Here is a 20,843-nt window from a genome sequence, read left to right as displayed (position 1 = left end):
TACAACAAATACTTTGTCAGCAATTTGCAACTGTAAATCTGCCCATGATAAATATTATCTTTCATGCATTTAAACATTGTTTGATGTTTGCTCCCAGTTACAAAATCAGCAGTGTCAGCCAGTAGTTGCATTTACAGTAACAAGACCTCTCATATGCAAATATGTCAGGCCTCATCCGGCATCCTCTGTCTTCACATCAGATTCAACACCCTGCCGTTTTTCTTCCAGCCATAACATCTCCCACTTCTTTTTGAAGTGCCAATTACCAAGGTCTCAGTCTCTATCTCTTCATGCACTTGTCTGTAGTTCAGGGTAACGATCCTGTGCAGTCCAAAGAGAAACAGCATGACATACACTCCAAAAAGCACTGTCACAGACAGCATTACATTTTATGTCGAGCTATCACCTGTAGTTGAGAACACAACCTTCCAACTCTACAAAGCAGATACTGTTGAAATTATGACATAGTGCAGTTTGCCTGCTTACTCATCTGATAGCTCTGGGGATATCTAAAAACACCCTGAGCATTGTGGGGGGTTTTTTTTCTTTAAAAAGGAGAACAAATACAAAGACAAGTGTTACAGGCGGGTGCTGTTGTACTGCCGCCCTTTGTAAAAGTACCATTATTTTAACCAAAAGAATGTATTTCTGGCAAGTAACAGAGGTTATGTATGAATTTTGAGAATTTGAACACTACCATGATACAACTCAGCTCAAAAGGGATGGATGGATATATACAGCTGTGGAAAAGAAAGTACACCTTCTTGCAGTTCTAAGGTTATATGTACTGGGACAAATAAAAATTTATCTGGTCCTTACCAGATCTTAAAATTAAGTAAATAAAACCTCAGATGGAAGAGAACACATAAAACATCACACTGTGTCATGATTAATTTATTACAAATTAAGCAAAAATGCAGAAGCAGTCTGTAAGAAAAGTAAGTACACCCCATGATTTATTGAATTGTTGAACTGCCCTGAGCGGCAGTAACTTTTTCTGTGTGACGCTTTCACACTCTCTCATGTTGGGGTGAAATTTCTTTCAACCTTCTTCACAGCATTGCTTCAGTTGCTTCACCTTCCAAACAAGCCATTCTGATTCAGTCTTTTTCTACCTGTACTATCATGAACTTTAACATTTAACATGATAACTGAGGCCTGTAGAGGCTGAGATGTCGTTCTAGGTATTTTTGCAATTTCTCTGAGCATTGTATGGTCTGACCTTGGTATGACTTTGCTGGGACGTCTACTCTGGGAAGCTTGGCAACTGTCTTGTATATTTACCACAGCTGTGTGTAGAATGATGGACTGTTACCAGATTGACGGACAGCAAATCAAAAAAATCATTGCTGATATCTTTCCTCCTTGGCATTGTGTTACCGCTCACCTGAATGTCTTAGGTTCAAAAGAGGGTGTACTGGGAAACTTATTGTATCATACACTTTACATAATGCCTATTATTTCTGTATGTTTTGCACTGTAATACATGAAGCAATTCTTAACCTGTTTAATGGTTATTTTAGCCTGTTTCGTTATGATACTTGTTCATATCAAATTTGATTAATGTAGCTTTTACAAGATTGTCAGTTTTACAATTTATTGTCATAGCATTTGTTAGAAATCCATTATGTCTTCTGGAGATTTAAATGCCTTGGGCTGATAAGTTACAAAGGTCAAGATTTAATCTATCTGGCAAATAAATAGAAGGGTAGAAATTAATGGAACTTTGCAAAGTAATGACAAGTTAAAGGACCATGAAGGAGTAGATCCAGAATACTGGGTAACTGTACTCACTACTCAGCTGTTCCAACCAGCTACCATCATCATGTTAGTGTTTTGTATATGCAGTTTAATTATTATTATGTTTATTATTATTATTATTATTACTAATAGGAGTTATCCACCTACGGGAGAAGATCAGATCTTGAGTTGTAGATAAGGTTTGTAGCTCATTTATAACATGAAACTTTGTAAATGCTAAAAACATCTTTGAAAAAAACAAATGTGCGGAAAAGGGAGCTGGTGGTCAGCAGCTCACTTCCATTAGCTGCGTAGCAAAATGCAAATGCAATAACCTACAGGATTCTGTATCTGTGCTCTGCAATTTCCATTATAGTCCTTGTGCTTTGGTTTAGATGGAGTGGCATGTTTCAGTATGAGAGTCCTTGTGAAGAGCACTCATTTCAAAACAGGAGACACTGATATTCCTTGCAAGTTCTAAAAAAAAAACCTTTTCTGAGAAACGGTAGATTGACAGACCTGTCATAGTCTTGACAAATCTCCCCCACTGCTATCAGAGCCTTTAGGTACTCGTTGGGCTGGTATGGGTTGATGTAATGCAATGAGCAGCTGTTCCTGGGGTCTCCATTGGAGGCTGTGAAGTCAATGGCCACCTGATGGAAACAAAAAGGAAAAGTGTGCAACATGTAAAATGTTTTAAAATCAAGACTTTATTTTGCACCCAGAATTACTGCAAATACTTGGTTTTTATTATATCACAAACCGTTATGAGCGGGGGAGCAGGAAATATGTCTGATCGCAGAGCAGATCATATGATCAAAGGTAAGAACTTGCATTTTTTACACCCACATAGACTAAGAAGCTACAGCTTGACTGTATCTATCACAGCAGTTCTTCTTATTATTATTCATTACTTCTGTAATCCAGCATGAGACAGAGTATAAAACACTACAGAGGGCACATCAAAGGGCACAGGTCAAAGAAAGTTTCTGTTTTGTGCCTCAAACTGCACAGAACAAGAAAACTAACAGTGCCCTCCAACAAAAACACAAGCAAGACATACATTTATTTAAAGAGTGTTTCATGATTGCAAAATGTAGATCATTTGTAGAATTATTAGGTAATTCTAGCACCTAACGAGTAACTAATACAGTTACAAGGGTTCAATGATAGTGAAGTGTCAAACTAAATACCATCTGCTCGGTTTACCGTAAAATGAATTTGGCATCCTCCCATGATGTAATCTAAGAAGGAGTACACTCTGTGGAGCTGCGGAAAAAAGAAAAAGATATTTCTTTCAGGCAAAACCTCAAAAGTAATGCCTGGATCTGTGAGCAAATGCTCAGCTATGCTGACAGAAGCATCTGGTCATTAAAATGGAATTAAACCAAGAAATCTGTTGACTCTAAAGACTTTGATGTATCTTGCAAAAGCAGAGGAAGCACAGGCAAATAAGCATTTATTACCAAAATCAATTCATATTGCTGAAAGAGACTCGCGTTTCTGGGTCCAGTTTTACGGTGAAAATGTTACAGCTTCTCTCAGTGTTGTGTATTCTGGTGAATAAGACATTTTCACGCAGTAGATTCCTACCTTGAGGTCTGTGAGAATGACAACTCCAGAGTTTTTATAGTTTCTCTTCTTCACTTTGTACTTGGGATTCACACAGTCCCATGACACCTTGAACAAAACAAGATAAAGACAAAAAGTAGGGGCAACAGCTTACTGCATCCTGATTATATAAAAGCAGGATGGCATTTGTTTTCCTGTCAGATTGATTTCAGCAAAATAAAATGAGAGGCATACTGGAAATTGATGGCGCGGTTACACAGCCGCCTCTCCTCTGCTCTGTTCTGTCTTTAAATTCACTGACCTTATTTCCACTGGAAATTTTCTGCATTTCCCTGAAAGTGGCATAGAACTCGCCGATGAAATCGTGTTTCCCCCTGGAGTCATAATCCCACACTAGGCACTGTGGCACACACAGACAGCATCGCTTACTCCTTTGATATAGCTGTGTATCCACTATGAATACATTTAGTGGAAAGGCATTTATCCTCAAATGGTTCGTACAGTTGTGGGCAGCTGTCAAACATCTCTTACCTTGAGCTTCCGCTCTTCGTTACAGCTGCACAGAGACATGAGTGACACTTTGAAGGGTTCCCACACTGGATTCAGGTTGTTTTTAATCACCTGTTGGATTAGGAGCGTATTACATAGGAAGCCAAAAGGCAAAAAAAAATGCATAATTGGCTGTTGGTGAAAGTGGAGAGGGAATGTTGTGACAGCACCTCAGTTCTGTGGACAAGCTGTTCGGTTTCATCGTCATTGATTCGAAATATTTCCAGAAATGGGTCTGACTTGCTGAAGAGATCCTGCAGATGCAGAGAGAATTAAACTGGTAACCCAGTCCACCCAATGTTAAACATCCTATACATAACTGGTTTAAAAGATGAATGAGTGTGATTAATTACATTAAATACCAATGGGCAGTGGAGTGTATATTTTTTTCTATTTTTTTTTTCTATTTAATTTCTTACTCTTTTTTTTTGGCCAATCGGAGATCAAGATCTATTTAGCATGATCACCTCTAACACTGATCAAAAGCATACACAGAGAAATAAGGGTTTCGTGTCTGCAACCAATGGTACAGTTATCAGAAAAGTACAATGTGAGGTACAGAAACATACCCTCACGTAAATTCTGAGTATAAGCACAGAATCATCACTTAAAACAGGCAAATCTAAATTGACCAGTCATGTGGCCATGCATGGTTCTTTGCAACTGATTTCTTTTTTTTTTCCCCAGAATATTAAAGTACATTTTTGTCATGAGAGGTACACAATGTTTCTTTCAAAGATACAGACAAGAAGGTACAAAAGCGTGCCAATTTTCAAGGTACAGTCAGTACCGCACCAGGGTACAGCTGCACAATTCCTGTACCCAGGCTCCGCCCTCGCAGTGACGCAACACCTTCGGCTCTGCTACACTTACTCAGGTAAACTGCTCATTCAGGTGGATTCGAGTTCCCGAAAAAATGGGAACTCCACCCACTTTGTCGGGAAGCAATCAACTTTGAGCAGCGCCCACGGCCCAGGGTAGAGGCGTGTTCAAGGTAGTGACGTGGTTGAACTGCCACTCAACCCATGGATTGTACACGGAAGCGCTTCATTCAATATCAACATGGAGCAGCGTCAAGCTTTCGACACTGCTGTAGATGCTGTAATGAAAGTGTTCGACGGGAGATTCTCGTTAAAAATCGAGCAAAGACCAGCCCTTGAATCATTTCTTGACAGGAAAGACGTTTTCGCCTTGCTCCCTACTGGCTTTGGTAAGAGTTTAATCTACCAGTTAGCCCCGCTGGTAGCTAAATCATACGTCAGAGGAAAGAGTGGTGTGATTGGCTTAAGCTTAGGCACAGCCTTTTCTGGCCACAACCAGTAGCAAGCCGAGGGAGGCGGGTTGACCAGGCCATTTCGAATCGTATTCGTTATGGTCTTGGTCAGACCAGAATCTCGAAGAGATTTGAAAGTCTATGTTAATCAGGCTACAATTCCTGCACCTCGATTTGTTAGACTGTATTTTAGTTCATGAGACTCTAACATTGAATTATGAATATTTATTTTCTGTGTTCAGGTTACAGATTTTTCTTGTCTGTTTGTCATCAAGATTATCTTCTAGAGAAAGATGTATGAAACTAGGGCAAGAAGTGGTGCATGGAGTCAAGGAGGAACCCATTGAATTTTGGTTCAGATCCAGATTACTTTCTTAAAATTGCAAGATGTAATTTGCTTTTCTGCTGTCAATATAAATCTATCCTGATGATTTGTATGAAAAGAAAGGAAAATATACACGGCAGATTGCAAAAGGGAGAGGAAATTGTCTTTTTACTTTCGAAAATAGCCTTTTACCTTATTCACTCTTCACTTACAGCCATCCTGAGATATTTTTTTTTCATGCTTTCTTTTAACCAATATAACAGATTCACCAGGAAAGTTTTTTTTTTGTGTGTGTGTTCCTTGACTTCTCATGCAATCAAAATAACTCAGAAGGGATGATGTCCATTTACATCATCACTGTAAGAAAATCAATACATTGTTTAAATGAAAATATGCAATACATTTCGCATCCTCTGTGGTTATTTGTGGGGGCCCTAAATAGTCTCAAGTACAGTCTGAGAGCAGAGGCTACACTGATTACTCAGGACAATTGATTCTTCAGGGAGGAAAACAAATAATTATTGTGTGTCTTTGTGTGTGTGAGTGTGTGTGTGGCTGCAATGCTTGGGTGGGTAAGGGGGGGTTTGTGTACCGGGGATTAGACAGTTAAGAATGCATTTCCCGCCACATTAGGCAGATAAGTCTCCTGAGGTGTGGGTGTGAAAAAAATCAAATAAATAATGAGCTATAGCGTCCTCTCTTTGTTGCCGTGGCAACCACTAGCCAGTGGCATTGGTTCCATGAACTAATGAGGCGCACATGTCAACATTTCATCTCTGGCCACACCACAATCTATCATATTTCACAGTGAAACCCTGTGTTCACCAACATCTATTTCTGGTTATCATTTTAAAGATATGCTCATTGAATATTATTGCTATATATATTTTTATTTTTTATTTGAGGACTTATCATTTATCATAGGACTTTTTCTGCATGATATGACTTGCCTCATGTACATGACTGGTCCTGAGGACAAATTTTGTATATACAGAAACATATAAGGACAACAACGAAACCTTGAATCTTGACCTGTACTCCTACCTGTCAATAAATACCGCAGGGAAGGGGCGAGCAGCTCATCACAATTATATTGCTGCTTCAACAATTAATTGTTGACAATTTTGGATAAACTGTCATGGACTGTCATAGCCAATTTGCAGCTTGATAATACAACAAGTTGGTGACAGCGACAATATTTCAATCTCAAGGCTGTGGGGTATTTGTTCTGAATGGAGACTGTGTTTTTATTGGTTGTGTCCAGGCAACTTGACAACCTGGGTTGGATTTTTTTCTGATTTGAGTTGTTTTACATGGCAAAAATTCACTCTCCTTTTGTCCCCGCTCTCAGTAGCTGTTGGCTTGGCTCCCCCATAAAAATTCCTCCCTTTCTTCTCCAAACAGAGAGTCCTCTGACAGCTGCCTTCTGCAGGTAAGGTAATAACTACTCATAAGTACTTCACACAACCCCACTTCGAAAAACTTGCACTACCCCTTTTAATTGAAAAGCCGACAACACAGTTTGACTTTTGCAAAGAAGATTCTTCATGAGATATGTGTCAGCAGAAGAGAATACTTTGCCTAAATCAGAGACTGATTACTTTCAAACTCGTCTCTGTTGACTTTGAAATATTTGGAACTCACGTTGTCTTATGTATCAAAATCATCACCTAACTATAAATGATATACTTGTTGTTTTTCCTGAAGCGAATGCGCAGCATGTCCAACTTGTCAAATTGCTTCATAAGAAGTCTGTATGTTCATGATTATATCCACAGCCACCTATGCTTATAAAGTAGGCTAATTAAACTTTTAAAATCAAAATGAAAACCCTGGATAACAATAGAGTTAATTTAGATATTTACAGTACTCCCGCTGACGGTTTTTAATCGCCTCTGTTTTGTTAGTTAGTTGTTAGGTTTAGGACAGCATAATAGTTAGACCTAAAGTAAACTCCTTTCCATGTAATTTTAGATGGCCAGTTTCTTGAATATTGTCATATTTTCACTTTTGGTTTCTCTTGCTGTTTGCAAATCTCAACTACAAATAAGTAATATGCTACCTCAAAAAACAATTTCGAGCAGCACCTCAGATTCAAAACAAACCCAGCCAAAACAAAATGTTGAACCTAAGATACGGTCAATCAACCTCACATGTAGCATTATACTAGACAAAATGTGACTAAACACTGCAGAAGAGTATTGCAGGAACAGCCCTACAAGCACACAGATGCATTTTTCTTCCCTCACCTCTCCATGTCCAGCAAAGTTGCAGCTATCTGTGAAGCAACATTATCAGTCCTTTAATGTGAAAGTACCACTTATATCAAAACACAGATTTTGTCAGGAGATTTGACCAGACGATTTTTCATTTGTAAAATCAGTGACTGCTGATTATTGTGTAGTTAATTCCCTCTGCCGCTGTATATTTTCAGACAGCCTGTCATTCTTGTTCATTCCTATTCATTTGCACAGGTGTGCTTTGTTAAGCAGAAGAAGAAAACCTGGAAGAGCTCTTCTTTGATAACAGTTTTTGATTTAAAGTGCTTAAGTTAAAACTGAACATTTATCAACCTTGCATGTAATAGCAACATATACTGTATCTTATATTGCCCATCAGCCTACAAATATCAGGATATGAATTATGTTTCATACAGGCCAGTCCTGAAACATATCTGGTAAAAGAAAAGAAAAGATCAGTTTGGGTTAACGTGCTCTCTTTCACAATGCTAGTCTTACATTTTAGGACATCATTTTTTTTGGTTGCGTAGGTGAATGCATTGTTGAAAAAAACTATTTTTTCTGGAGTAAACATGAAGGACATCTTGCCATTTCTTCCTCTTCTCCCTTGTTTTCTGTCTACTTCCTTACTGTCCTATTTACTAAAATGCATGCATTGCTTTAACATCAATTCTTCATATCCCATTCCAAATTGACAGAGCATATGAAGCAAAGGAAATGTTAATTCTATCAACTCATTGCTGACAACAAACACAGCTGCAAACATCCATCACTGTTGTTAACTCATTTGCACAGGCCAGTGATAACGAATATTCCGCACCAACATAACATAGGATGGTTATTTTGCTAAGCAGAAAGAAAGGATAAAATCTTGTGTATCTCTGTGTCTAAATGGCATATTGTTACACACCACTGCCTCTCAAGACACAGTGATTTATTTGAATGGGCAGAAACTTCACCAGCAATCAGTTCAGTTAAAGATAGCGGATAGATTGTCCTGGAATTAAATAGAAGCTCAGAACTACCAGCAGCAGCCTGGATGTCCTCAGTATAACAACTTTCCTAACAGGCGAAGATGAATTTCACAACAAGGATTTTTATTTATAGATTTGATTTATCATTGCCCTCATGTACGAGTTCGGTTCAGTTTCACTGGCAGAGCTGCTGTAAATTTCAAACTGCAGTTTCAAAGCTAAATACACATTCCGTCGATACCGTTAGGAATCAAGGTCAAGCCACGAGTCCGGGCTCCTGAGGCTTGTTCCTGAGAACATAGTGTGACTTCAGATCATCAGAATTGTAAGTGGATGTAAGCTCCCGCTGTCTTTTTGATTGAAATAAGCCCTCGGCTAAGTTTGAACATGTGAGAGCAGGAGCAGCTGAGGTCAGTGGCATCCTGCCTTAAAGCAGAAGAAGTTGCATGCATTTATTTTCTGACATTATGTGCTCTATTGCAAAGTAATTTACATGTAAGTTATGTTTACAAATGTCTATTTTACATAACATGCACAATGGTGGTGTTAGAATCACATTTTCAGTCTCTATTCTGACAATCACTCTATCCAAAGCTATACCATAGGATGACATTTTGATTGACATATTATTACAGGTGTCTAATGCGAATAAGCAGCATGTAGGTGAACAACTAGGGTTCCTCTCACCTTATCATCAAGCTTCTTGGCACAAAAGGAGAGCTCCACATATCCATTATTGCCAGAAATCTCCTCAGCGTGCACCTGTGAGGGAGCAGGACTTGTTAGTAATATTTTGGTGTTATGATTAATAAATCAATTATGTGGTGTTTATTTTAGACTGGAGATAAAAGTTTTAAATCTTAAAAAACTCGTGCTGTGACATAAACTCTGCTCTAAAAATGATGCTGTTTGATGAAGAACAAAGACTAACGTGATATGCGAGCATTTGAAACAAAATGTGTAAATAATTTGTTATAATTCTTTCATTTCAGAAATTACAACAGTGAAGTACAGTTCTACAACCAATATATTTTTCTATAAGTGTACTTGAGCTTCTCTCTTCTATTGCACCTGTTTGCTTTTGGTTCAAAAGTGCAGATGAATGGATGGATTGACTGTGAAGCTTTTTAGATAAAAGCTCATAAATGCTCTCTAAATGCACCCCATAATGGCTGGCTTTCATGAAGATAAAAGAAATCTATACGAAAATAAAATCTAGGTGGATAAGCACAGAAATTGCATTACAAACTTGGATTTAAAACCTTATTTATACTACAGGAGCTGCGGTTCATGGAGATCTAATACAGCTGTATCTTCCTGTAAGACCAAACTAAAAGAGTCTCTGTATTTCTTTTGTACACCTTTTGAAAAACTATCTCATTACTAATGAACCTGTCTACCAGGACTGCAGTCTTAAAAAAGATAACACATAATTTGATCTTTCTATTGAAGAACTTTTTCACAGTTGTGAGCAGTTCATTTTTATGAAGAGGCGTTTACTCAGCACAGGATTATTGGACACATAAAACCAAAAAGGGGAGAAAGCCATTAGCTGGAAACTGGAGGCCACCACTAACACGATTTACATATTGTGGATTTAACTTTTTTCTACATGGAAAAGTCACAACAGTAAAGTTGTGCAACAGCTCCATGTGTAAATGTTTGTTTGTTAGAAAAGTTCAGGTTGCAGCTTGTAAGAGTCGCAAAGCTGTTTCTGCTGTCTGTTGTTCACACTCACACAAAACTAGTTTACTCCCCGCTCCTTTCTGGGAGACTGATGGAAACCCTACATCAAACTGCTGGAACTGTGGCTGTGCAGCGAGCGTGACCACGGCTAGAAAAAGCTTGACAGTGATGACTGGCAAAATAGGAAACTTTTCCCTTTTATCAGACAGTTTGCCTTGACAAGCATTTTACAGAAGGTGAAAACCTTTGTAAAAGTTGAAGGCAACCTGTGTGTGTGTGTGTGTGCGTGTGTGTGTGTGTGTGTTTGAATGCTCATAAAATGTCCTATCCTTGTTGGAGCTGAGGTTTGTATCTACAGAAGGGTGGCATTTTTAAGTGAGGCTGGGATTAGGTTTAGACTTGTCGTGATTGAGGATGTGTCACTGTGAGGCAGAGATGCAGTGATAGTTGAAAGGGATATGTGCATGCTGTTGGACTGAAAGCAACTAAATATGACTTCTTGTTTTTGTTTGGGAAGGTCTACTGATTCTTATCAACACGTCTCATCTGACACATTTCTCCCAGAAGCGTAAAGTGCTTAAAGATGGCTGAAATAAGCATGAAAATGTGTGTTTTCTTTTGAAAACACAACTCAGTTAAATCTGAGGACAGGCACCGGGGATTTACACTGTATGAGAATGCAATTATATAAACGGGATAAAAAGATTGTATTGTTTGCTATTTTCTTATTGTGTTCGTGAAATTTTGCTCTGTTTGGTTCCATTTTTGTGTCTTGCTCCTCGGTGTCAGCATAGAAAAATGTACTGTACCTAACTTATATTGCAACTTTTCTCAATTTCTTACAGACACCATACCATAAACTATAAAACATTCTCCTGTTTTGACAAAATATTCTAAATTGTTGGGCTGTCTGTGCTCATTTACAAAGCACTAGCAGTCAGTATTGTTCACTCAGTTCAGCAAAGCTTGAACCCAGTTAGCACACAGTTATCCAAGTGGAAACACTGAGCGTCAGAATTCTTCACACAAATCCGAACCTTCTGTAGACAGATAACTTGGGTCGGTTAACTTAGCTTTGGAACAAGAGACACAGAGAAAGAGGAAAAAGAGGAGAAGTAATGGTGAAAAGGGAAAGGCCAAAGAGGCCTGACCCAGACAAAACATGGGATGCTATGTCAGAATCATATTCATATAATGTTATTTGATTAATATAATTATACAGTATACAGAAATTGAAAGTGCACTGTGGTGGGATATATTAAAGAATAAAATTTGCATCTTTTTTTCGTGTTTGTCATTGAAATATTTTTTTAATGCAACAGAGTGGGACTGGATAGTTCAGTGGTGAGAATGGCACCTTTCATGTGGGTGACCTGGGTTCAAATCCTGACACTCCTGCATGAAAGGTACTACCTCTAGCAGTACCCCCTTACCCTACCTGGGATATGAGTGTAAATTGCTTTGGATGAAAGTGTCTGCCAAATGCATAAACAGAACAATAAACAATATTTGACAATGCCAGTTTTTAAAGTAGTGTTTGAAAATAATCTCACAAGCATGTAAGACAATGTTATAGTGTACATTTCTATTATGTCTGGAGGCAAACTTTGTCTTTTTTCAGCAACATTGTGGGGTTTTTAAATGTTTGCAGTTATGGAGCTATGTGTAGAGTTTTGGGAAATGGACACCTCATTTTAAGAAATCCATTTTAGCGATGTAGAAAACTGTAATCTATCATCCCAATGTGTCTCCCGGTTGGTGGTGTGAGAGGAAGGTGCAGCTCCCACTGGTTCCCACTCCCCTATCTAAAGAAATAATAAATCGCCTGTCAGACATGATTATCCCAAACATCCATCACAGATGTTTATGAACCCTCCTCAACCTTAGAATGATCACTTTTTTACACGTTCTTCAAGTGAGTCATTTGCACATTCAGGAGTACATTAAAAAACCAAGAACTTTTCTTTTTTTTTTTTCATAATTTGATGATATCAAATTATAGCTTACAGCACACCTAAACAACAATGTAACAACATATATTTCCTTATTATAGCCTCTATATTGCCTGAGGTGGCGTCCATTTTGTCAAATACACCCAGTTATTATCTATTGCCCATTACAAGGTGCTTTAACTTGACAGATCCTTTCCACTCTATATACTTTATTAGTCCTGAAGGATATTAAGGCATCCAGTGGCTCGTAAAATGTGAGACTAGAACACAAAATACCATCAAATACAAACATTCGGAGACACACAGGGGTAGTGTTGAACCAACATAAAAGAAGGGTTGTGAGAAACTAAAAAAGAGAAGCAAAAGTCTAACCATACTCACTAAAGAGAGCTAGACTTTAAAAGGCTGTGTGCGTGGTACGCTACATGAAAGTGGGTATGGGCAAGTTTAAATGTAGGCAGTGCAAAGTGTGGTTACTGCTGAATTATCCCTATTTGTTTAGATGAACTGATCAGAAAATCCCCTTGTGTGAGTTTTCATTGTAAATCTGAGGTCTTTGCTATTGGCTCAGGTTTAAATAAAAGTCTGTCTATGGGCAAAAGATAAGTTGATTGAGATTTAAAGTCGCTGAGCTCGCTCTTTTAACTTTTCTCACAAATCTCCCGCCAGCTTGTGTCTGTTTGTAGTGAAAAGTGTGGACAGCAGTTTAGGAGAAGCTTCTCACTCATGTGTAAAATTCTAGGCTAAGTTCTTCACTGAGACCAGATATGCAAGAACATATTTACTTTCATATTTACTGAATGAAAGTGCCAATACATTCATGAGAAGGGGTTGAGACTCTCCTGTGAAGTTCCAAACAAGAGAGAGTAGAGTGCATGATTAAGCTTGTCACATTTTTATATGGCTGAGAAGTTAATGAACCAGCAGGGCCTCTCTTCCACATCTGAGACATGATTCCTTATATATTTATCATTTCTTAAGGATGTTCTTGCTCTATGCTGTATGGAACTAAAAACTCCAATTCCTGAAAAGGTTGGGATGCTGTTTCACATGTAAATAAGGACAGAACACAATGATTTCTAAATCATGTAAAAAGAAAACATATCAAATGTTGAAAATGAGACATTTTACTATTTAATGGAAAATTTTATCTCATCTTTCACTTGGTGGCAGCAAAAACTCTAAGAAAAAAAAAAACCTTGAGACAGATGCAACAAAAAGCTGGAAAAGAAACAGGCTATAAAAAGAAACAGATGGAGGAAAACATTAGAACAAATTAGGTTAGTTGGCAACCGGTCTGTAACATTACTGGGTATAGAAATAGTATCTTAAAGAGACAGAGTCTCTCAAAAGTAAAGGTATAGCATTGTAAAAAATCGGGGTCTGGAAATTGTTGAACAATTTCAGAATAATTTTCCTCAAGACAAAATTGCATTCCATCATCCAAAGTAAGATCCAAAGAATCTGGAGACATCTCTGCCTGTAAGGGACATGGTGTTAAATCACTAATGGAAGACCGTCTTCAGGCTTCCAGGCAGGACTGCATTGAAAACAGGCCTGATTCTGTCATGGAAATCACTACATGGACTCATGGTATGTGAACACAGTTTGCTATGCCATCCACAAATATAGGTTGAAACCCTCATTATGTAAAGACGAAATCATATATGAGAACGTGATCCAGAAATGCCACGGTTCTCTCTGAGTGACGGATCATTTTAAGAAGACAAAGTGTGGAAACAAAAACACTTTTTTGTTCTGTGTGTATTTAAATGTTATAAAATGAAGAGGGTACACTACACAGTGGTAAACATGGCCTCGTCCCAACTTGTTTGTGACGTAATGCTGCCATCAATTTTAAGATAAGGTAATTGTTTTCATTTAACAGTAAAATGTTCCTCTTTAAACACCTGGGATGAATAATAATGAATAATAAATAGAATATTGGTCCATGACATTTATAAGTCATTGCATTTAGTTTTTATTTACAATTTAGACAGAATTCTAATTTATTTGGAATTAGGTTTTTAGAAAATGGCTACACAAAAATCATACTTTTATGAAATATTTATGCAAAAAAGTCCTCATCTTCATCTGAAAATGTTAGAAACAAGAAAAACTGGGAGAGTACTAAGACACACTCTGCACACTATTACAATTATTATTACTCAGAAACCGCTTAAAGGGATAGTTCGCCTCTTTTAACATGAAGCTGTATGACATCCCATATCAGCAATATCATTTATGAACATTGACTTACCCCCCGCTGCGTCCTGTGAGCCGAGTTCCAGCCGAGTTTTGGCGTTGACGAAGGTAGTCCGGCTGGTTGGCTGGGGCTTGAAAAATAAAGCGTCTTGCTTCTCAAAAAAATATGTGTTCAAAAGAGTAATACATTTGCATCACAAAATCGTTTTGCATGAAAACGTCAGACCTCACTTCGCTTGGCGCTATTTTTGCCTCCTTTGATATCAATGCATCCAATGTAAACTGTGCAGACCGAAGAGCAGACCGAGCACTCCCCTGCTTCCGAGCAGTAAACACCGTAACAGGTGTGGCTATCGCTAGTTGGCTGAACGCATTGATATCAAGGGAGGCAAAAAATAGCGCCAAGCGAAGTGAGGTCTGACTTTTTCATCGAGAACGATTTTGTGATGCAAATGTATTACTCTTTTGAACGCATATTTTTTTGAGAAGCAGGACGCTTTATTTTTCAAGCCCCAGCCAACTAGCCGGACTAGCTTCGTGGACGCCAAAACTCAGCTGGAACTCCGCTCACAGGACGCAGCGGGGGGTAAGTCAATGTTCATAAATGATATTGCTAATATGGGATGTCATACAGCTTCATGTCAAAAGAGGCGAACTATCCCTTTAAGTCAGTTATGGTGCCTGACTGCGAACTGTTGTTGTACTGAGCAAAAAAGGAATCTCCATCCATTTGCCATCCATAAATTGTCGGATGCAGACAGTTTACAAAAGCGATAAGGTCACAAGCACAATGTAAAAACCTACTGTGATGGCGGATTTGCCAGCATATTTCCCATACTTCAGCAACAAAGGCTTCACCATCTTCTTCTGGGCCACAATCTGCAAGATTCAGAAAGATAAATGTTGGCCTTAAGCCCTCTGCAGTAAAGAGGAATATACAGAGATCTGAGTCATCAACAGCAGAGGTAATTATCAATAACTTACTCTGCCACTTTGAGCAGCAAATACGCAGCATCAGGTGGTTCATTTCCAACAGCACAAACAACGATAGAGGGTCCTGAATGTTTTTTTTCACAACACAATCTTATGGAGCAACGTGAAATACATCCCTTGATCTACAGTACAAAATGTTGCTGTTTTACTATAAAGACTAAGAAATCGTACAATCACTGTGTTTTCTTTACTTTGTTTCCTACACAGATACAGCTTTAGTTTGATTCATCAGAACATTGACATCCTATATCTCCGCATGAACTCCCACAAGACGACATCCACTTTCCATGCCTTGGTAGTGTTTACTTGGCCACAAACGTTTTAGAAGGAGAGGTTGAAGGGAATGCAGTCATCCATGGACCCTTGTGAGGCTGTGAACACCTTTGCACACAGATGGCTGATTGTCTTTTATACTGATCATTTTGTTTTTAGAAAACAAAAGTGACAGAACTGGCCGAGCCCACCAAAAAATAATTTTTTGGAAAACTAACAACAAAATGTTCTAGCACAACAGTAACATATTTCCTACCTGGCCAAGCGTGCATTCCATGCCTCCCAGAAAGTCATCATCTCGGGTCCCGATGCTGTGAGTGCCATGGATGTCGTAGACTTCAAAGCGCAGCTTCTGCACCTCCTCAAAGTAGTAATCCAGAGAGAAAACCTTCCCAAAGACTGGATGCAAGTTACTCTTGATCACTTCCGTCCTATCCAACTGAGAGGGAACATGCTCAATAAGGCTCTGAACCTTCACACACTACCAGCAAACACACACATGCTGATATTCTGTATTATAATCAAAGCAGTAGTTGACTGTAAGGAAATTAAACCAATTTCCCAGACTGAAAATCAGGAAATATAATTTGCAGCATATTTATCTTCCTACTTATTTTGAGGAATACCAGCGTATATAGGAGAGCAAATGTCATTATGTTCTGTCCACGGGATGACATGAGAAATGATTGGAGAGCTCTGGCATTTAATCTGAGTGTGGTGAAACCATCCATGCTCATCTCTGACTGCCTGATGAGGGAAAGCTGAGCTCTCTGAGGACCCATCTGCCTCCGTGATGTTGGATTTAGCTCTCACACAGCTCCATGAATGTTTCTACACTACCCAATTAGGACAAATCATTGTTCCACAGAATATTTAAGTCTGCAGGACTTTTTATCTGTGAATATTGGCAAAGAAGGTCAATACATAAAAGCTGTCGTCATGTTTGCTATGAAAACTGCAACAGAAGGGAAAAGACTCAAAAAGAGACCTCATAAGGAGCTCACCTGCCAGTAATGAGAGGCAGAAAGCATTCTGAGTGGTCATCCAAAATGTTGCTTTTCTGTCTGCTAGAAATATCAGAGTAAGTGGTGTCAGTGGTACAGGCTTCAAATACTGTGTCATCATGACTTCAATATTTGGTTACAGTGCTCTCTTTGCCTCTCTTTTCTTGCTTTTTGGTAGAGATAAAGGACTGAGTTTCAGTGTATATGCTCTTAACAACCCAGACAATAAAAATTGACGAGGCTTGCAAAGAAATTAAAAATTAAACAATAGGAGCACAGATTAAGGATTTACCAAGGTCTTTTCAACCTAGTAGGATAATCTGGTGAGTCTGTCAAAGAAAATCCATGACATAGCTGGGAGTGTGAGGTGAGTTTTCACGTTGTACACAATGAATGATGAGTTGCTTTTAGAATGGCAGTGTGTGCAAAAAACCAAGACATAACTATATTTCCTACTTAACATCACTTTAGTTAACACTGATAAATGGTACTTGGATTTAGTAAAAGGTTATTTTTCAAACAAATGCCCTTATTTTCAACAAAGGCATTTTCACTCATTTCATTTATTTAATTTCATCAGGTCTGGTGGTGCAGTGGTTAGCCCCGTTGCCTCACAGCAAGGAGGTTACCCGTTTGAATATCAGCCGGGGCTTAAGAGAGTGTGGGTGTGCAGAGCTGTCGGTCTCTGTGTTAGTCTCATTATGGACAGAAGACCTGTCCAGCGTGACCTCTTGCCTCTAATCAGAACTGACCCTGAACAGGATGAAACAGGTAATGGACTGGTGGATGGATCTATTGCGTACATCTGCCATTGTGGCATTAAAATAACGAGGTTTCATTTTTCATTGTAGGATGATGGTAATGACTCACAATAACTGTATCTACTTGTGCTGAGTCTTCCGTCTAAGGAGACCAAAACAACAAAATGCCTCCCACTTACATGGAAGCATCTGCACATGCTCTGTTCATGTAACCGCTCGGTAATCATACAGTACAGCTAGAAACACATTCCGCTGTCTTTGTTTATTGTGTTTCAGTGGATTTTGTGTGGTTTTTTGTTCTCGTTTTACACTGTTGCCAGTTTCCATGCTGAGGAGGGGCGTCGGCTCAAAACATCTGCGCACAAAATGATCTGATTGAAGCGATGCCCTGCTCCTGATTGTTTCCCTTTTGTCCTTTGAACATTGATTATTCTTCTGCTGATGACTATAGAACATGTTAAATGGTCACCTATCATTGTCGTTTTCCTCTATCATCTATATTTCTATTTTCCTTATTGTGTGGTCATTTTGTGCTGGATTAGGAAATGATACTACATTTGTTGCTCAAGGTGTGTTATTATGGATTTTGTAACATTGTTTACTCGAACTAAAAATTGGAATTTTTTTGGATGAAGTTGCCAGACTTTGATCTTTATCACAGTACATGATAAATATCAGACTACACAGGCGAACACTGCACAGAAAGAAATGAACAACCACCGTCATTTACTCAGTATTCTCTTTCTAGTCTTTTCCTGCCATCTCTCTCGCTCTCTGTGCCATCTGGATGGACAGATTTGGAATGAGTCTGTCTGTTGATAAAAGCTAATCAGAGCTACATAGCAGAGGTTGTGCTGAAGTCTGCTTTTTGTGAGTGTGGGGGCAGAAATGTAAAGATATCCCTGACAGGGGAGATTTGTTTTTATAATCAGCCCCTGCAGGTAGGTCCAGCATTATTTGTGTAGCCTTGTCATGAGAAGCACTTGTAGCTCATAAAATATCAACAGAAACATCCGGTTTGGATGAACTCATCATCACAAAGGCAAGTAGAGAACATTTATGTAAGACAGGAGTCTGTGGCAGCAGAAAAATCTCATTTTCTTATCTGTCCTAATGAAATAAAAGTGCACTTGCAAGGCATCCAGCATGAGCTCAGAGAAGAGAAAGAGGCTGATATGATGGTGATATGAGTGGGCTCTGCTTCTTACTCAGTTATTGACGTAAGTAAACCATTTGCACAGCAGTGGTGCCTCCCAGTTGTGAGGGATTTGACAGCAGAGTTGGGCAACTAGAGTACACTGTCAGGACAGTCAAGATTTAGAGAGACAGACAGACAGACAGACAGACAGATAGATAGATAGATAGATAGATAGATAGATAGATAGATAGATAGATAGATAGATAGATAGATAGATAGATAGATAGATAGATAGATAGATAGATAGATAGATAGATAGATAGATAGATAGATAGATAGATAGATAGATAGATAGATAGAGCTGTTCTGTGCAAATGTAACGCTGCACTATTTCAGCGATTTCATATGAATTTGCGTCACTAAGTGAGGCTAAAAATACCCCCTCGTACACTCATGCTACATTGAACCCAGGTCAGTCATCTCATGTTACAAAATCCTATCACATCAAAAAGAAAGAAAACTGCCCAGTACCGTCAGCCAATCATTTTCATCATCCCTGCCTATAAATAGTACCTCCAGATTTCCCCATTCATATTGCACAAACATTACAGCAAGCATTTCCGACACATGACTCCCATGTGGCAGATATCTAGGATAGGTGCAGTTAATGTTTTTTTTTCTTTTTTTTGTTGGAAGAAGAACTTCAAGGGGGGAAATCTATATAATTAGATATCCTCTGCCACACTTTAACACGACCCTTACTTAGTGGAGATCTGAGCACTGGGCCTCCCCTCATGAACTAAGTTACTTAATTAACATGGAAATGAGAAACCTGGAGCCCAAGACTTCAAATCAGCTTAGGACCAAACTAAGACAGGCGAATGAGAAATATACCTGCTGCAACTAGAAGAGGGCAAAAAACACAATCTGTTTATATATAACTGAATTGTGGAGACAGTGTTGACTGCTAATACTGGGCGCATTTCACAGCTGTAAGCCATGATATTTATCACAAGAGAAGAAGAAAGAACAGCTGCAGGATCACCAGACTATTAACAGATTTATTTGCCTGGTTGATCTTGTATGACTACACAGATTTTGGAATAACTGGAGTGAGATAGAAATATCAACCCACTGTATATTATATCATAACTCAGCAGTGTCACCTCTTTGAAGCCGAACCTGTTCACATTTACTGTGCAGGGAGGGAGAGTTCCGCACCTGTCCTTGTAGATATACAGTGCACAGTGAAAATGAGTACACCCCTGTTGAAAAGTAACATTTTGAACAATATTTTAATACACACACAAGTTATTCCCAAAACGTGCATAGAGTAAGTTTAATACAACATCTGTTCAGCTTACAACAGAAAAGAAAGGTCAATAATATAACTTAAATGACATATTTGTCCATTTTTGTGAAATTATGCTGGTGCAAAAGTGAGTACACCCCTATGTTAAACTCCCTGAGAATGGGCCGTGTTGGCCCGAAATGTTATGAAATGAAAAGGCATTAAAAGGGAGGTCATCGTTGTGCGTTTCATCCTTGCCTTACATTGAAATTTTACATTTTGAGTCTGCACCAGGCTAAAAGAGACGTGTGTGAGATTTGACTGAAATCCTATGGAGAGTATCATGATCTGCTTCAGTAGTCACAGTACATGTTGACAAGCATGTTTCTTTTGGTGAAATTCAGCTTCCTACTGTTGATGGCATCCATACAGCCCCAAACCATGTCACTCCCACTACTATGCTTGACTTTAAGCATGGGGCACTTTTCTTTGTACAAATCACTTTTTACCACCACACATGCTTGACACCATCGAAAGCAAATTTGTTTATCATTGTCTCATCAGAGACAAACAAACTAAGGATATGGATTGCTGGAACCATGTCCTGTGATCTGAGTGACATGGTTTGGGGCTGTATGGATGCCATCAACAGTAGGAAGCTGAATTTCACCAAAAGAAACATGCTTGTCAACATGTACTGTGACTACTGAAGCAGATCATGATACTCTCCATAGGATTTCAATCAAATCTCACACACGTCTCTTTTAGCCTGGTGCAGACTCAAAATGTAAAATTTCAATGTAAGGCAAGGATGAAAAGCACAACGATGACCTCCCTTTTAATGCCTTTTCATTTCATGACATTTCG

General features: G+C 38.7%; 1 protein-coding gene across 2 annotated transcripts in view; it reads right to left on the bottom strand.

Moving 5' to 3' along the window:
• The window catches only part of cpne7 (copine VII), a 37,594-nt gene that overhangs the window by 14,647 nt on the left and 2,104 nt on the right, over positions 1 to 20,843 (bottom strand). For both annotated transcript variants that reach the window (XM_075460762.1, XM_075460754.1), the window contains exons 4-12: positions 16,039 to 16,221; positions 15,321 to 15,395; positions 9,361 to 9,435; positions 4,032 to 4,115; positions 3,844 to 3,933; positions 3,614 to 3,712; positions 3,334 to 3,420; positions 2,950 to 3,009; positions 2,260 to 2,393 (exon numbers count right to left, since the gene is read on the bottom strand). In XM_075460762.1, the coding sequence (XP_075316877.1) occupies positions 2,260 to 2,393; positions 2,950 to 3,009; positions 3,334 to 3,420; positions 3,614 to 3,712; positions 3,844 to 3,933; positions 4,032 to 4,115; positions 9,361 to 9,435; positions 15,321 to 15,395; positions 16,039 to 16,221 (887 nt within the window). The remainder of the gene's footprint in view (positions 1 to 2,259; positions 2,394 to 2,949; positions 3,010 to 3,333; positions 3,421 to 3,613; positions 3,713 to 3,843; positions 3,934 to 4,031; positions 4,116 to 9,360; positions 9,436 to 15,320; positions 15,396 to 16,038; positions 16,222 to 20,843) is intronic.

This window comes from Odontesthes bonariensis, chromosome 1 (genome assembly GCF_027942865.1).
Source record: "Odontesthes bonariensis isolate fOdoBon6 chromosome 1, fOdoBon6.hap1, whole genome shotgun sequence".
Classification (NCBI taxonomy): Eukaryota; Metazoa; Chordata; class Actinopteri; order Atheriniformes; family Atherinopsidae; genus Odontesthes; species Odontesthes bonariensis.
This window is presented reverse-complemented; position numbering and strand designations above follow the sequence as displayed.